Raw genomic sequence first — 18,991 nt, forward strand, 5'->3', positions numbered from 1 at the left:
TATTGTTGGAGATGTGTACGAGAAACCCACAGCTATGACAAAAGGAAACTTAAACAGCAGCTACTTTTATAACGTAGTTTGGGGAATTTGATCAGAAGGAAGAATCCAGGGCAGGGCAATTCAAAAATTTTTATTTCTTAAATTTGGTAACAGGTATGTGGACCTTTATATTACTCATCGGTGTGGGAGGCCCTTCTGTCTATATGTTGTTTGTATTGGTTCATGAGTAAAGAAACTGCCTTGGCCTGTTGATAGGGCAGAACTTAGGTAGGTGGAGAGGACTGGACTGAATGCTGGGAGAAAGAAGGGTGGAGTCAGAGATGCCATGGATCTACCACCAGAGATAGACGTGCAGGAACTTTATTGGTAGGCCACGATCTCGTGGTGATACACAGATCAATAGAACTGGGTTAAATTAAGATGTAAGAGTTAGTCAATAAGAAGTTAGAGCAAGCAGTGATTTAATTAATACAATTTCTGTGTGGTTATTTCAGGGCTAAGCTAGCTGGGCGGCTGGGAAGAATAAGCGTCCTTCTTCCAACAACTCATTATATATGTGTTAGAAATACTATATAAACTACTACATAATAATTATATGTGTGTGTGTGTAAGTACGCATTTAGCCTTTTCTTTGTTTTCTAATTTCCACTTCAAAAGTTGCCATGTTAAAAAGATGTGAATACAAGGGATGATCCCACACATTCCCAGATCCAGGGGCAGGAAGGCTGCCATGGTAAGAAAGTCTTATCAAGTAGCCAAATTTTCTTATTCTACCTAGAGCCTGCTTTGTGTTGGGATTATTGCTTTTGTTTGAAAAGGAAGGTGTGACAGCCTGGTAGGATGGATCAGCTGTTAAGAGCGTTTGCTGTTCTTGCAGAGAACTTGGGGTTGATTTCCAGCACCCCACAACAGGAGGCTTACAACCACCTGTAAGTCCAGTTTCAGGACACCTGATGCCCTCTCCTGGAATCCATCAGCACTGCATATTCCTTCCCCCCCCCCACCCCCCCCATGGGTAAATCTTAAACAAAAAAATTCGTAACAAAATTTTATGAAGTATCATTTCAGTGAAAACTATCTATTGATATAGCTACAGTCATATTCTCTTTCCCTCTAATTTGCTATATGAGTTTGACAAAATATTTTAAAGGCCCCAACACTGCACTCATCAAATAAGTCAGAATATTTTATTATGTGGCATTTAATTTACCATTCAAATTATGTAGCATTCAACTCAAAAACTTCTTTCAGGATTTCTATATATGTGCAGTTATATTAGCATAGTGCTTTCTCCTTGGGGCAGGCAAAGTTAGCTTCTGCCATGAGCATCACGCCAGTCTTAGGCGACTTCATAAAGGGATTGGAGAAGTTCTTTTCTGGGAAGGCTCTAAGGGTGGAAACACTGCAGGCATCATTTGTTCTTTGAAGATATGAAAAATCCTGTTAGTGACATTTCCTTGCTTTTTCTCAGGTAGCAGTTCTGACTTTCATCCACACTAGTGGGGTTATTTGAGTTCTTCTTGCATATTTTAGATTTTCAGTGAAAGTATATCGTCTATGAAGAGTGTAATTTCTGGAGGGGCTGGCCAGGTCTCTTGCATCAAAGGCTAACCTTGAACTCCCAATCTCCCTGTCTTTCACCACCCTAACAGCTGGGATTACAGGTGTGTGCTGGCACATCTGGTTTATATGGTGCTGGGATTGAACTATGTTAGACCAGGACTCTATCAACGGATATAGACCTTCAGCCAATTTTTATAATTAAAAAAGATGACGAGGGTTTAAGAATTTTTCTTAAATGGTCCTGGGTTCAGTGGCGAGGGAGGAAGGTGGTTTTCTTTTTCTTTCTCTCTCTTTCTTTCTTTCTTTTCTTTCTTTCTTTCTTTCTTTCTTTCTTTTTTTTTTTTTCGAGACAGGGTTTCTCTGTGGCTTTGGAGGCTCTTGTAGACCAGGCTGGCCTCGAACTCTCAGATATCCACCTGCCTCTGCCTCCCAAGTGCTGGGATTAAAGGCATGTGCCACCACTGACCAGCAAGAAAGGTGATTTCTATATTTAGGTTGAAAACTTTTTTTCTGTCTTGATTTATTTCTACCACACTCAATTAATTCTCCACCCCACCCCTGCTTATTCGTCCCCCCCCCACAGGATCTCTTCTAGCCTCGGTTGATCTTGACACCACTGTTAGAGAGTACGCTTCAAGCTATCATACCTGACCTACTTAGTTTTCCTTTTCAAAAACAATCATCTACAAATTCTAAAATACTACCATTGTTTTTTTCAATAGCCAAATGCTTTTGTGAACATGCCCTTTCTTTAGGCAGCTTCTCTTATCAGTATTAGTTATTTTTTGTAGTCTCTCCTTACAGCTGGTAACCTTGTGACTTAGGCTCCAATCCACGTCCCTCTGCCCCTGACGTGCATTTTCACCTTCCTCCCATCCTCAAAGGAGTCAGCCCCACAGGTATGCACATTTGTTTATCTTTTCATTCCTTGTTTACTGGCTGTTATCTTTGCTAGCCAGTTACTGGATTCATCAATGATTTCCTTTTAGATTTTTCTGTTAGCTTTTTCTCCTTTGGATAGGGCCTCCATCTATAATCAAGACTGATGATGAACTTGCAATATGCCTGCTACACCTCCCAGAATATAGGACTAAATTGTGTAGCCTGTGGCTTTCTTTCAGATTTTGACACAATAAATATTTTTCTAAATAATTCTCTGGATATCTGGGAAGACTAATTTCATTATTATATAGATTTAAGTAGTCTTATTAATGCTATTATCCAACACATAGAATTGATTGGTCAAACACTGAAAGGCAGGTGTTTTCCAAACCCAGGTGCCAGCATTTCACCTTGTCTTTCATCAACATTGTGTGTTCTACATTTTAGCACAGTGATGTCTACAGGATGGCCAGGGGCTGGTCCTCACTGGGGTATGAGATGCTCACCAACAACATCATGTCCTTTGGTCAATTTGATAGTTTTGTCCTAAATTGTACTTTGCTATTTGCATTATGGGATACTGATATTTGACTCTGAAAAATATTCTTTTGAAAACACTATAACTTAATTATACTAACTTATTAGTGTCTCTTTACCTATTTCTTTATTTTTTTATCCCCCCCCCCCCATTTACACTTTGAGATAGAAGCCAGGGCCTTGCACATGCCAATGCTAAGCAAGTAGACAACGGCTGAGCACACTCCCAAACCTCTTCCCCCTCCCCTTCTTTCTTTTTCTGAGACTGGGTTTCTCCCTGTAGCCCTGGCTGTCCTGGAACTATTCCTGTAGGTCAGGCTGGCCTCAAACTCAACAACCAGCAAGCAGTTTTCCTGGCTCCATGCTTTCCACACATCCATTGGATCTTGACCTCCCTTGTGTTGTTCCTATTCATGTGTTTACCTAATGGACCATTTCTCTGAGTCACTGTCAGAAAGGGAATAGATTCTTCTAGAATGCCCATGGAACATTTAAGAGATTATTTCTGTCAAAGGCAAAGTATGATCCACTGTCATACCAGGTGAGCAGCTAAGTAGATGTCAGATGGGAGCATCAGGCACAGGGGTGGCCGTGTCCATAGTTATGTCCCAGCAAGCAGGCATCGAGGCAGAAGGTGGACAGTCATTCAGCAGAGTGCAGACATTACATAGAAGGATGTGATATTTTTCTTTTGCTAATTTTCTCTAATAAGCATATTAAAAAGGGTGTTCTTAAAATAGAATTGCTACCATTCAAAAGATAATTCTGGTCTCCACATTTCTCTATAATACCTAAAAAAATAAGATGAAGTCTATATCTCTAAAATCCAGCTTGAATTAAATCATAAAAAACAAAAAGAAAAACAAAAAAACAAACAAAAAACCCAACTGAAACACCATTTGAAAAGGTCAACAGAGCAAAAGCAGCCAGGAAGAAGGGATCTCAGCAACATATGTCAGATAGAAAGATTGGGACATAAGAACCAAATGTCAAGTTCTACCTCCGACCATTGTGAGTTCTGGAACTGAGAGAGAGCAGGGTTTTTCTGACCCTCAGTCTATTTTCTTTTTCTTTCTCTTCCTATTTCTCCCTCACCCCCCCTTTTTTTTTTGAGAAAGAAAAATCCTTGCCTTTCCCTTCTCTAAATACATTTTTAGTTATTTAAAACAATTTTTAAATTTAAATATATTTTGATCATATTCTTCCCCTCCCCCAAGTCCTTCTAATCCTCTCCCCCTTTGAACCCTACCAATTCTTTGTTTGTTTTTTTTGTTTTGCTTTGTTTTTTGAGACAAGGTTTTTCTATGTAGCTTTGGAGCCTGTCCTGGAACTTGCTCTGTAAACCAGCAGCTGGCCTTGAACTCAGAGTTCCCCTTGCCTCAGCCTCTTGAGTGCTGGGATTAAGAGTGTGCACCACCACCGCCCAGGTGTGCCCTACCAATTTTAAGTCCTTTCTCAAAACAAACAAACAAAACAAACAAAAACCCAATACAATAACAATCCCACCCAAAACAGGAGTATAAAAAAATACCCCCCCCAAACAGAACAAACTATGCACAAATAAAAGCACACACATACAAAATTGGAGTTCATTACATGTTGGTCAACTGCTCCCGAACATGAGACCCGCCCTGGAGTGGTCAATATACCTCCAAGTCACTCTATTGAAGAAAACTGATTTTTCTCTCTTTCATAAATGACAGCTCAGTTGATAACCTTTACCCTAGTGACTAGGTTTTTATTCATTCATTCATTCATGCATTAATTAAAAAAATAAATAAAAGATAAACTCAAAACTATCACAATGAAGTTATACAAAATATACCAACGGAAGAAGAGCCCAAAACAAGATATAAAACTACAGACCCACTTGTTTGCACACTCAGGAACACCACACAAATATTAAACATGACGCTAGTGCAGAGGACTGGGTACAGACCCACACAGGCCCTGTGTAAGCTGCTTCAGTCTCTGTGAGTTCTGAGCCTCAGTTTCTCGCTACTGGAAACGACAGTGACAGGAACTAGAGCTATCTGCAAGGCTCTGTCGAGGATAATAGGAAAAAATATTAAAAAGCAAAACTATACTGTCGGGCAGATGCTATTTGTCACTCTGACTAAATTTAACTCTAAACATAAAATCATTCTTTTTATATTGAGATTCCAGGCATCATGAGCAGAGAGATTTGTGAACATTCAAGGAAAGACCAGGGACCGCATCTTTTTACCCGTGATCTGTAACTCTGAACGACACAACTCAGGCTGGTGGTCATCAATTCAAATCTTGAGCACAGAAGGCCTCATGACTTTAAGGTAGGTAGCCAGGGGCTGGCAGCATTCCTGGGTTTTCAGGAAGGGGAATGCTACTTTTAAGAGTGGTAATACGGACCTTGGGAAAAACCAGCTCAGAAGAACACTTTCTGGTCTTTGTCTTTTCCTTTGCTCACAACAAAGCCTCATTTGTAGCAGGGCCTAACAATCTTCCCTTGCCTATGGTAGTTCCAACAGGCACGCCGTGCCATAACAGACGCTCAGGAATGGGGGATATAACACCTAGGGTGCCTGTGGTCAAACCTCCTATGAGAGTGTTTTAAAGATGTTTCTCATTCTTGAACCGCTTTTCTTATTATTGGGAGAGTGCTAGCGGGGTGACAGTAAGACACCAGAAATGAATGTGTCTAAGTGTGTGGGTGGTGTGTGCAGTCAGAGATGAAGGGAGGCAGAAGGAGACACATCACGGGGAGGAGAGCAGAGGTGGGCGGTCAGGGAAGAGGGATGTTTGTGTGGATTTTTCAGATTCCGTCCCAACTCTTTGGTTCCTTTTCCAACGCCCACACGAGGCCCTGGTTCTAACTGCTTTTAAAACATTCCATTAGGAGGAACTTGAGTACATAAAAGGACAGCTTTCCTGCAGAGGCACAAAAACTACCTCTTAATGGATTTGAAAATTTACACTGCTTTAACTTGGCCATTTAGCGACGTAAGAGAGAAAAAGGCTTCTAATGTGTAAGTCATTACAATGCCAGTTCTGGTACCTTCAAGTTTGTCTCCAAGGAAACTGGCTTGCCACTTCCAGAGGTCTTGCTAGCCATTAGGATTGCAATTCTAATAAAAACGCCTGTCCCACCTTTCCAGCCACTCTGTTCCACAGCCCGGAATCACTGTTTCATAAGTGGACTTTGGCTGAGATTTTCTGATGTGTGTGTCGCTGGGCCCAGACTGAGTGCTAAGAAGAAGGCAAGTGTTCCTTTGTTATTATTCTCCGGCTCGGGAGTATGCTCACTCATCTCAGTAAGAGCAGAATGTCAAAGAAACAGGAGGCCTTGTTGATGCTCTTCATACCTGAAGACACAAATGGTTGTAAGCAAAGCACTGCTCTCCTCATGTGCCCTTGTGTTCCTTCTATGAGGCCAACTTCCAACATTTCTATATCAACAGCAGCTAAGACATGCCCCATTGTGTGCTACAGCTTCTCTACCATATCACAGTGACACAGTCACTTATCAGACCCATCTGTTATGCAGCCAATAGTTTCATGACACAAAAAAGTAACCCACTTGCTCATTTCTTATCGATGACATTAAGGAATTAATATCTAACTTCATTAAAAAAAAAAGAGCACTCTGGCCATAGGAAGGTAAATGAGGTACCCATTGCTATAATCAGAGAGTGAGGGCCAAGATAGATAGATTCTATTTAAATCATTTTACTTCCTCATAAAGTTTAGTGCTCTTCGTTTTAATCTGTTGATTATTTGAAACTATATGACTAATCAAAAACTCAGCATTTACAAGATTTATTGACTTAACTACCAACGATACAAGCATCAGTTAAAATAATTAGGATGTAGTGAACTTATCACATTGACTCCAGTGAATAAATCTATCTAACAGGAAATAGCATATAGTTTAATAAATGAACTCATTGTAATGGTCTCGTCAACCAGAAACAGCTTTCTAAAGAAATACGTGCTAGGCATGGCGGCATCTCCCAGCACCAACAAAGCTGAGGCAAGACAGCTCTAGGACCTAGGCCATAGTTATAGGTTTTCAAAATCAAGAACCGTAGGAAGGTAAAGTCAACACACTCAGCATTACATCTTATTATTACTTGAGTTGGAAATCGAAATGAAAAAAAAATGCTAAGTCATTTGAATGATATTAATATTTTACTCAATGTTCTTTAAGCATATTGCAATGACAGAAGGCTGGGAAATATACCTGGCTTTAGAATGTAGTTCATAAACATAAGGAAACCTAAACAGGTTAGAGGCTAACAGTGAAGAGCGCTGCCAAGGCGCACTGCACACATATTCATACTAGGTTAATAAACAGAAAACAAGAGAAGCACACATGAAGAGCACAACATTACCCCAGCGAAGGAAATCCAACTGACCACAGATGCTGGTGCACAATCAAGAGATCTTAAGGATACGTCTGAGTATACAAATATTAAATATAAATATGATTATAGGTTTATCAATAACTGATTATGAAGAAATTCAATGTTTGTTTTACATGCCTCACTCTTGGGTCAAGAGTCAGACATGAGTGGTTGGTCCTTACAAAGAAATAATTAACTAAGCCACTGACTTTGATGTTCTTATTACATCAATTAAGTAAAAACAACAATAAAGAAAAGAGAAAAGAAACTCCTGTCTAAAGGATGCTCAGGGACTTAATTTTCTTGGCTATCTTGACAATTTCTTTGGAACACTCATGTCCAGCAGCGAGACAAGAGCCTACCTGCATAAATCACATAGACAGTATCTCTTATTCTAGAATTTTAGCTCCTGGAGAGGGACAAGGAGCCCTAGTGATGACTGTTTGACCAAGTCTACCTTCAAAACAAGTTTGTCCTAATTAACACTGACTTCCTTTTTCTCTATTTTCTCTGTAGGTTCAGCATGCAGCTTATTAGAACCGTGAAAGTTTCATAGAAGTTGAACTGCTAACACTTTTGAGGGCACAAGGCCTGTGTTGAACTCTGAAATCAATTTTGGACAGGAGGTCTTTGAGTAGAGTGGAATTGAATTCTGATAAGACTTAAATTATCTTTCCAAGTAGCTATGGAAAGATGTCATTAAAGAAGGGCCCCGACTACAGGTTCTTAGTAGTGGGGAGAAATCACGGAGGAGATAGTAAGGTTCATTATTTGAATTCACATAGCTCTTCCAAGTGTATGATTGAATATCTCCCAGATAGTCTTCCTGGCTATAAGTGCAGTGCACGATACGCGACCAGAGCAGAGAGTTCTAGCATCCTAAATAATCTCAGATAGCTTATCCTTGCAACAGTCTGCATTCTGAGCCGATGCACTACAGAAAACGATTAAAAATACAAAATTGAAGCCTTGTTACTCACCCAGGAAAGTAAACATTAAAGAAAAGAAAAAAGGAAGATAGGCAGATTTAAGGAGCGAAACAGCTTCCCAGAGCAGAGGGAGTCTGAGTTTCACTGCACACATCAGGAATGGTAAATAGGTCACCAAATCTAATTATAATTGAGTTCAAATGTAATGTTTGTTCAATAGCTTTTCCTGAGCAGACCAAGGGTGCTAACAAAGATTACCTCATTCCATCTTCGGGAGTCTTATGGGAAACCAGTGCCACCAATTCCATTATATGGATAAGACAACCAAGGCTTAGAAAGATCAAGTAACTTGTCCAAGACGGAAAGCTTTGACTGAATCCAGTTCAAACTCATGTTCTCTGCATACTCTTACATGGTTTCTTAGTCCTGTATGTGAGACACTTGCTTAAAAAGCATAAAAATGAGCAGCTGAAGAAGTCTTCCACAAAAGCATTGCTACAATAGCAACAGTCAGAGACACAGTCAAAAAAAGGACCAAACAGGAGCTATAAAAAAGTAACTGCCAGAGAAACCCTGTCTCGGGAAAAAAAAACAAAAAACAAAAAAGGAACTGCTCCATGTCAAAAGCATGCTAGAGCTTGCTTCTGCTGCCACCAAATTTGCAGCAATGAAAAGGATTTCACAATGGAGTCCTGGGCCATTAGAAAGTTGTGCCCACTTAAAAGAGGTCAGACTTAAAAGAGGCCTTCCTCTTTTCAACAAAGATTCCAAAGTGTAGTACTTGAGCTGAATGACCTAAGAGGTGAGATTTTGCAGCCTAGACTTATCTTATGTAGACAATGCATCTTCCAGAACAACATGGCATTTATGGTCTGAATAACTAAATACAATCAGTACTCCCCAAATCACAGGACCAGAAGGACATGTGGCTAATACAGCCCTGGCTGTGTCCAGTGGTAAGCAGAAGTCACCTCTCTCCTGTATCTCTCTTCTCCCTTCTAGAGAAGCTAACAAGTGACCTTAAAATGGTTTATTTTCTCTTTTTCTCCCACATCTTTAGCTGATGACAATATAATGACGCTACATGTGTTTACATTGCTCCTGAAGAAAAACAAAATAAAATCGAACCTAAGAGATGCAATGTAATATTATATGAATATATATAAAATCTCAGTCATGGAAAACTGAGCTCTGTGCTGCACACCCCTGTGTTTCAATAAGTTCAATGGTCCAGAATGTTGTTAGCAACTGGGCTGGTTAATTTTGTGTCAACTTGACACAGCCTAAGGTCACTGAAAAGGAGGCAATCTCAATTAAGAAAATGCCTCTTAAGACTGGGCTGTAGGCAAACCTGTAGGGCATTGTCTTATATTTAGTGATTGGTGGGGAAGGACCCAGCCTATTGTAGGTGGGGCCATCCTGGGCTGGTGGTCCTGGGTTCTGTAAGAAAGCAGGCTGAGTGAGCCATGGGGAGCAAGCCAGTAAGCACCATGTCCTCTACATCAGTTCCTGCTTCCATGGTCCTGCCCTGACTTTCTTTAGTGAGGGACTGTTACCTGGGGATATAAGCTGAAATAAACCCTTTCCTTCCCAAGTTTCTTTTAGTCATGGTGTTTTGTCACAGCAATAAGACACCCTCATTAAGACACCAACTGAGGCAAAAATGCCAATAACTGAACTCTGGAGACTCGCAAATTTCTGGGTCTAGTACCTTATTCTCAAGTTTTCTTTTCTTTTTCTTATTTTTTTTTTATATTTTTATTTTTTGGCTTTTCGAGACAGGGTTTTTCTGTGTAATAGCCCTGGTTGCCCTGGAACTAGATCTTGTAGACCAGGCTGGCCTTGAACTCACAGAGATCCACCTGTCTCTGCCTCCTGAGTGCTGGGATTAGAGGCGTGCGCCACCACCGCCCAGCTCCTCAAGGTTTTTTAATGTTGGAAGGGCTTGGCAGTGGGGACAACCAAGGCTGTTTTTTAGGTTAGCAAAAGGTACTACTTTTCCCACAAATATGTTCCACATATAAGTCACAGCCAGAAAGACAGCAAAGGAATTTACTTTGGACAGAAAATCATTTTATAATTCATCAAACCACGAGATCAGAAGGCATCTTAGTAGATTAAAAAGCAATGTAAAATGCTGAGAAAATGTGACTTATGTTCAATCACTGAGCATAGGTTTGTTCTTTTAAAACAGAACAGCCTTACTACCTCAAGGGACTCTATAACAAAGAGGTTCTTTACATCACAGACAACCTGGGGATTGGGGAACTAAAAATGATTCTGCAGAGATCATTAGCCCAGAAGTTTGGAAGATCTACTAAGTCTTCTCCAAAGTACTGGGACTTCAAATGCAGAATGAGACTGAGTAACAGGATGCCAACGAGGAACCATTCGTATACATCACAGAGAACATACCGTTTCTACATAGAGGCCAGGAAACCTTTCTGGCAAACTGCTAATTGAAAGGCAACTGTCTCCCAACACAATTTTCTGACCTCCTATGATGCTAACTACACACACACACACACATAAACACAGTATGGCAATTTACGCATGTACACATCTTTTGAAGTTCAAAGCATTGATGGCGACATTTATGTGGAGTGACTGGTGTTTTGTCAAAGAAGGCAAAGCAGATGAAGACCCAGTGTGGGGACTTACAATGTAGCAGGGCTCACAGTAGGCCTTCTTCTCCACGGCATAGAAAGGCTGTCCTCGGAGCTTGTTATTACAGACGATGCAGGTGAAGCAATCCACGTGGAAGACTTGATCCATGGCGGTGCATCCTGTCCCTTCCCCAACCACGTTCTCCCCACAGCGAGCACAACGGCCTGCAAGATAAAGGGTTGCTTGTTACAGAGGAACTCCTGGGTCATCCCAAAGAAGCCAAGGTGAGTGAGGCAGCAGGCTCATCCTGTAGCAGCTAGAGACACAGCATTAATGGTATTACTACACTAACTAGCGACCCCACCACCATCTCCACTGCCATCACTGCATGAACTAGCTCATGGATGGCTAACATTTTCTTGAAGTTCTTGGATCAGCTCATTTCCTACTCATGACACTCTATGTGGATTTACTATTCTTACTCTAAAGTCGGGGAACATTAAAGTCACAGAAGATATTTAACTAATTTCATACCCAAGCAGCCCTGCCTGAGTAGTGTCTACTCCAACCCCACGGCTGCATTGCCTGTTCTGGGCTCTGTATGAACATCGCTGCGGATCTGGCATTATGGAATATTATGGAGTGACTTCACACTGAAGAAGGCTTTCAGCACCCCATCACATCGGACTGACAGCCACTTCACACTTGAAACTGGGAGGGGTAAATGTTTCAATAAGAAGAGGTAAATAGATTTCTCTCGGGTTGTATTTGGTCCTGGAAATATTCCTTTGGATTCTGTTGCAGGACTGGAGGAATCTTTAAAAAAATTAAACAAACAAACTTGAAGCATCATCAGTCAAACACCGGGAAGAGTTCAAGTCTTTAAAAATGACTGTCTGTATTCCAATGGTGTTGCTGTAAAATTTCAGCATTGTGTTTTTTTTCCTTGATATTTAACACAATTATGATAAACTTCTATCCAAGAGTTCCCTTACACTTATTTTTCAGCATCAGACACAGAATTAGAAATGCTCCTTCCAAGTCATGTACCTTCTCCACTCATAGTAAGAGAGCTAATTTCTTTCACTGGCTGCAATTTTTGTGATTATTCTCAAAACAACAAAAACCATTATCCAAACTTTATTGGTTTACTAAAAAAACTGAGCATGCTTTGAAAATTGATGGAATACCTCTGAGGGTTTCATGCCAACAAATGACATTTTATTGTAGAACACAGACTGAGAGGTGGGGCAAATTGACCAAGCCATATGAATATTATTAAGAACCCGCTGAATTCCCTTGAGAAGTATAATTTTTATAATATAAACTAAGTATAAGTCAACGCACTTATTTTTCTATATTAACTTCTCTCTTAATAAGTTGAAAGATCACTTAATAGGATACTGAGAAGCACATAGGATCTATGAAACGTACTTTGCCAAAATAAGGAGGGGATCGTGTGATGGCCATGGTGGCTGACTCGGCAGCAGAAGTAGCTGTTTGGGTCTTGACCATGAATGCTCAAAGTGAGGTTCATGGAATCAAGAGCCTGAGTTCATAAGGGATCTGCGGAGCTGGACAGCTACCCTGGGCCTGGAACAACTTTAATGACCAGCTTACAGGAAAAGCCCACTCTAGACAGGAATGTTTTGGTTTTCAATCTATTTAGCAGACTCCAAGGGTATGCTCTTTGTCCAGTACAACAATCTGCTTTTGTATGACATCAAGAAGTGGACCAGTCACCATCAGTGCTTCTTACAGTGATTGTGGCAGCTTCCTATGTCCAACAATCCATGACTACATGTACGGCACGCTGCGGAAGAGCGTCCTATAGAAATATGCAAGGGAAGTCACATCTAAGCAAGCTGTCTGGGAGTTTCCTGAGGAAACAGGCAATTGAATTTGACCTTAAAGAATGTTGACAGGTAGAGAGGGAGAAAAACACTGCAGTTTTTCCCCAAAGAAAGGATGGATGTCTGTGGTTTACTGGATGCAAAAACATTGTCGTGCCTGGTGATGGCAAAACGTTTTGTCTGCTCACCACCAAAGCAGATGGCCTGCATTCCCAGAAACAATTCCCTCTTTATGTCTGGGCAATATTCTCCCAGAGTAGGTCAGGCTAATGTGCTGGACCCAGACATGACCAGTTCTGTCACCCCCTGTATTGTTCCCGTTCTGGGGATAAATTAGGGACACCAGCCTCAAGGGCAGCCAGTCTGGCACCTTACGATTCACAGGCACAGAAAAAAATCAGCAAAGAACAAAAGTTAAAAATAGCTCTACAAACCAGCAACAGAGAAAAGGTGCCCAAATGTTCCCCCTTTATATTAACAAAATTGTACAAACCGTTCCTTTGGGAGGGCATTCAGAATGCAAGGCGAGCGACTCAAGCAGAGGGGTATCCTTTAAGGTACCACAACCTTAATGCCCATCTTTTAGATAAAATTATCGGTGCTTGAAATAGGCACGGTCAGAGGGATGGTTGACAGGCTTCAAGCCATCAGGGATAAAGGAAACACAGTTGACTAGGCAACAGGAGGCAGGAGCTCGGAAACAGTGCCAGCAGCCAGAACTGAGCAATGCTTAACAAACCAAGTGAACCAAGGGCCTCCACACACAACAAGAGATCTCATATATTATTACTGTCTGTGCTGGCTTTGGAGCCTGTGCCCTTTTCTCCAGTTTCCCATGTGGAGCAACTTCCTTAAGGTTGACGAAACCAACTTTGTAAATCAGGTTTCCTTAGCCTGGGAGACTACAAGGGCTTCCTCATCGCTCTGAACCTGTGATTGTCTTACTGCTACAAATGGAAAGGCCTTATGGGAGTCTTAATAATTGAGCTAAACCCGAACAGCCAGAGTATTTCAACTAAATAGTAGACAATATGTCAGTAGAGAGGGACAGTCTAGGAAAACCAACAGGCTAAGCAAGTAAAGTTATCAGCGAATAGGATTATTTTCATGCTTGGAGGTTGTGCTCACTTTATAACTTGCAAAAAGAATATTTGATTTAAAAATACTTTCCTAATAATCACTGCAAGCAAAGGACATTTTCAAGAAAGTGTATAAGAACTTTGGCCAGGGGCTGGAGAGATGGCTCAGCGGTTAAGAGCACTGCCTGCTCTCCCAAAGGTCCTCAGTTCAATTCCCAGCAACCGCATGGTGGCTCACAACCATCTGTAATGAGATCTGGTGCCTTCTTCTGGCCTGCAGGCATACATGAAGACAGAATACTGAGAATACTGTATACATAATAAATAAATAAATCTTTAAAAAAAAAAAAGAAGAACTTTGGCCAGTACCTCACACTCTGCTGCGTCTGCCCCCTCTTTCCAGCCCTTTCTGTCTCTTGTTCATCCTTTTGCTATCGAGCTGGCTAGTTTTATGTCAACTTGACACAAGTCACAGTCTGAGAGGAAGGAACCTTGATTGTGAAAATTCCTTCATACTCTCATGCTGCAGTGGGACATTTTCTTAATGAGTGATTGATGGGGGAAAGTGGGTGATGCTACCCCTGGGCTGGTGGTCCTGGGTTTTATAAGAAAGCAGGCTGAGTAAGCTATGGGGAAGAAGGCAGTAAGAAGCCCCCTCCACAGCTCCTGCCTCCAGGCTCCTGCCCTGCTGGAGTTCCCGTCCTAACGTCCTTCAATGATAAACTGTGATGTGCAAGTGTAAGCAAAACAAACCTTTCCTTCCCAAGCTGTATTTGATCATGATGTTTTTTATCAAAGCAATAGTAACCCAAAGACAGCTAGCCTAGACAGTTTCATTTCTATTTTGCCTGTGTATGTGCATGCGCGCACGCACACACACACACACACACGTAAAATCAAGGACCCACGAGTGAGATAAAACATGAAATATCTGTCTTTCTGAGACTTAATTAGCTTGATAAAATTATCTCCAGTTGTATCGATTTTCCTCCAAATGACATTACTTTGTTGTTGTTCTTTTTTTTTAAGTGAAACATAGCCCAGGAAAAATGCTGCTTCCTGGGCTGGTCCCCATTGCCTGATTTCCTTTTTCTTTTTAAAAACATTAATTAATTAATTTCTACATATTAACTAAAATATAATTATCCTACTTCCTTTATCCTTTTCCTGCCTCCAGTCCCTCCCCAGTCCAGTCCACTCTCATAATGATATCCTCTTTCTCTCTATTATTGTTTCACACACACGACACACACACTATACACACACAAGCGCCATCTTGTGTCCATTTTTGTTTGTGTGTGTGTATGTGTGTGATTGTGTGATTTCAGAGCTGACCACTTTGTATTGGATAACCAATCAGGAGCCAAGCCTGGGAGAGACTGTTGGTTCCGGTGCTCTCAGCATTCATTAGTGGCCTAGAGTTCTTTGTGTTGTAGGGCCCTCTGAGAGTGACATTCTTTAGTCTTCTGCTTTAGCAATTCTACTTAGAGCCGTTGTTCAAGACTTATTTGTTTCTTGCATGTAACTGTTCAGTCTGCATGAATGTTTATGCACCAAGCGGTGTGCCTGGTGTCTGAGGAGGCCAGAAGAAGGTGGATCCCCTGGAACTGTAGTTATAGGCTGCTGGGAGTCACATGGGGTTGCTGGAAATCCAACCTGGGTCTTTTGGATTAGCAGTCGTGGCTCTTAATCCTGGAGCCATCTTTCCAGCCCCAACTTCATCCCTCCTCTGTTCAGACACCTAGGCTCATTACATCAATTCACTGCTGTGCTACCATAACCACTGATACGCACGTGACATGCTGCCTTACAGTCCTTGAGGTAAAGTGTGAACAGCAATATAATAACCATGGATATGCAAGGTCATAAAGGGCATCTCCCTCTAGAGTTTGGGAAGGCCCTTAGGAGGGTTTATGAAGCAAGATACTAAGCAATGATGCACTAACAAGGTACCATCCTGGAAGCACACAGGGGTCTTGACAAGTCAACAACCTTGCCAGTGTCTTATGTTGGAAAACCCAGTCTCTAGATCTATAAAGAAATTTCTGTGCTTTACAAATTATCTAGTCTCAGCTATTATGTCATAGCAGTAAAAAAATGGACTATTAACATTGTGTGGCTACTAAAGTATTTCTGCCTTCCAGTCCCCGCTCCAAGGGGAGATACAAATTTAAATCACAAAAAGGCAAAAATGCATGCTTTAAGTACAGTCTTTTGAAATTCTGGCTCATCTGGAATTGTAAATAAGACCATCTCCCCCTTCATCAAAGGAACTGGCACGGGAATAACCTTGTGAATGAGCTGAGAAGTAGGTAGCAGAGCTGACCTTTGAGGGATCCAACAGTGATCTATGAGTCAGCTAATATGACCCTGACATACAAGGCCGGCACCAGTGGTAGGTGACAGTCTCAATTGGCACAATCTCTGTAGGAAGCCAATTAGTCTCCTTGTCTACTTCGAGACCCAATGTCTATAATGTGCTCCTGAGAGGCTTCAGACAGGCCCCGAATGTGTAGGGTGTTGATTATCTCATTCAATCTTCTTATTAGTAACACAGAACATAGAACAAATGCTAAGCGAGACACTGACTTGAGTAAGATCCCATAGCAATCAGTGGCAGAACCAGGACTGAGCTCCAGGCCTTTGCACTCCTGCAGGCTGTGCACACTCTCTTACAAATATGCTACATCCCGTCGGGGTGTCTTTGACCTATCAGGTGCGATTTCCTGAGCACACGCAGTTTTACCCTCTCTCTGATAAAAACATTTCTTTGAGATACTGCCTGGGCTGCTGCTAAAGTCTACCAGGATGATTCCAGAACCAGTGATGCTCCTGGACCATCCATGCCACCATGATAATTTCATTTTCTCAGAAGCAGGTTGGCACGCTGCAGACTTATCTGCTGGGTACTGAAGCCTGGAGTCATGGTAGCAGGATGGGAGGGAGATCTGAGTCAAGAGCACAAGGTTCCAGGCCCGGTTCGGCCACATCCAGTGTGTGAACTATTTTACACAATATTGTTAAATAGTCACTTGACAGAAGGCTTCCCATTTTGTGTTTTCTGTTAAATGAACGTAAAGTACAAGAGTAATTGTAAATTTCAGGGTAGAAGATTTGGATTTGGTCTAGATATACCATACATATGACCTTAAGCAAGCTACTTCACCTACTGGAGCCCTATATACTACAAGATTTTCAACCTTAGTCGGAGATATCTGCAGGTAGTATGGAGAAGAGGCTCTCTCCCCCCCTTCTCTCTCTTTTTCCTCCTGTATAATATACACACACTCACTTATGTGTATTATAAAATATGAATTCCTCTAAGATATATTGTTGTAACTATGGAGATGGAACACATATACAAAAGAGTGTACACATATATCTATGGTTTCTATTAGGGGACCACACTGTAAGGAAAGTTTATGCAAAAACCATTGCATGAAATGTAGGGATGATGAGAGTAGACAGATTTTGAAACACTAGTAATATCATTTGTGTTCTCAGTGGAGTGGGTCAATGAATACCACACAGAGCTGGCATAAAATGAGAGACCTCTGGGCATGGAGTCTCAGGACCTCAGGCCCTCGCAGGCATGCATCTCTGTAAATTCCTCTTTGCTCAACTGCCATCTGTATCTGATTCCATCTCCGGCACTTGCTTAGCAACACGGAGCTCTCCAAGTGCTGAAGTGACGTCTGGGGAACAGTTATTAATATCCGTATGTATGCACACAGTATGTGAAAATATGCAGGATTCAAAGTGATTAGTGTATTACTTGGAGGTAATACTTCCCACCGGGACTGAGCTCCTGGAAAATGCTCCCCTCACCGCTCCTGCTTGCCGTCGCCTGCTATAACTCACCGGAACATTTGGGACAAAAATGGTGTCAATTTTAAGGAAACACACTTCTCAATTTCTTTGTTAACATCTGAATAAAACATGAGAAGGTTTCTACTTCCCCCTTCTCTTTCATTCAGAGACTAAGTCCTTCACAGTCTTGCTTTGGATGTGAGAGAAAATAGCTGTCCTTCTTCGCCACCTTCAGATTGGCAGAATTGCTTGGTTGTAAATATAAAAGATTGAAAATATTCTAATGAACTCTGCTAGCACTCATATTTCCTGAGCTACAAACAAATGCTTTAGAGAAGAGAACAGAAAGAAATTACCAGAGCTGATCAACCTGCAAGAACATCAGAGATACCTGCAGGAGGAAGGCACAGATAGAAATTCTCTAGGAAGAACTTGGTTGGGCTCAAGGAACACTTCATGGACCATGAGAGACCTTGGGAAAAGAAACATTTCCTAGGAGTCATACAGATCTGGCCTGATAACATCCCCTCTGTCCTGCTTTCTGTTGCTGTGGTAAACAGTGTGACCAAGAGCCATCTGGGGAAAGAAGGGCTTATTTCATGTTGTTGTTTACAGTGTATCATCAAAGGAAGCCAAGGCAGAAACTTAAGACAGGAGCTTAAAGTGGGGAAACTTCCGGGCTTCAGGCTCATCCTCAGCCACTTTTCTGTAATAGCTTTTGTCATCCTGACACAAATCTTGACAAAGCTATCTGAGGAGAGGAAGTCCCTGTTGAGGAACTACCTCTATCATATTTGCTGTGGGTATGTCCAGGAGGCATTTTCTGGAGTAATGAATGATACCTGTTGAGGAACTACCTCTATCATATTTGCTGTGGGTATGTCCAGGAGGCATTTTCTGGAGTAATGAATGATACCTGTTGAGGAACTACCTCTATCATATTTGCTGTGGGTATGTCCAGGAGGCATTTTCTGGAGTAATGAATGATACCTGATGGTCCAGTGCACTCTGGGTGGTGCTATTCCCCCCTTCCCCGCAGGTAGGCCTGGGCTGTCTAACAAATATAACTGAGGAAACCAATGGCAGAGCAAGCCAGTAGTAGCATTCTTCCATGTTAGACTGTAACCTGTAAAGCAAGTAAGCACTATTCCTTGCCCCCCAAGTTGGTTTGATTTTGGTCAGCAACAGAGAAACAATCTGGGAGTTTCCAGGTTTTCTTTCCTTTCGTAAGACAGGGTTTTACTATGTAACCCAGGCTGGACAGGAACTCATTATGTAGACAAGGCTGGCCTTGAATTTGCAGGGATCTATTGGCTTCTACTTCTACTTCAAGGCAGGCATGACTATAC

At 41.6% G+C, this 18,991-nt stretch overlaps 1 protein-coding gene across 22 annotated transcripts in view; it reads right to left on the reverse strand.

Annotated features, from left to right (window-relative positions):
• Lpp (LIM domain containing preferred translocation partner in lipoma) overlaps window positions 1–18,991 on the reverse strand; it is a 617,771-nt gene that overhangs the window by 97,068 nt on the left and 501,712 nt on the right. For all 22 annotated transcript variants that reach the window (XM_050160008.1, XM_050160000.1, XM_050159989.1 and 19 more), the window contains one exon: window positions 10,955–11,124. In XM_050160008.1, coding sequence (XP_050015965.1) covers window positions 10,955–11,124 — 170 coding nt within the window. The remainder of the gene's footprint in view (window positions 1–10,954; window positions 11,125–18,991) is intronic.

The sequence above is a fragment of the Alexandromys fortis genome, unplaced genomic scaffold, assembly GCF_014885135.2.
Source record: "Alexandromys fortis isolate MF-2015 unplaced genomic scaffold, M_Fortis_MF-2015_v1.1 scaffold_100_3062768_6864082, whole genome shotgun sequence".
NCBI classification, from domain to species: domain Eukaryota; kingdom Metazoa; phylum Chordata; class Mammalia; order Rodentia; family Cricetidae; genus Alexandromys; species Alexandromys fortis.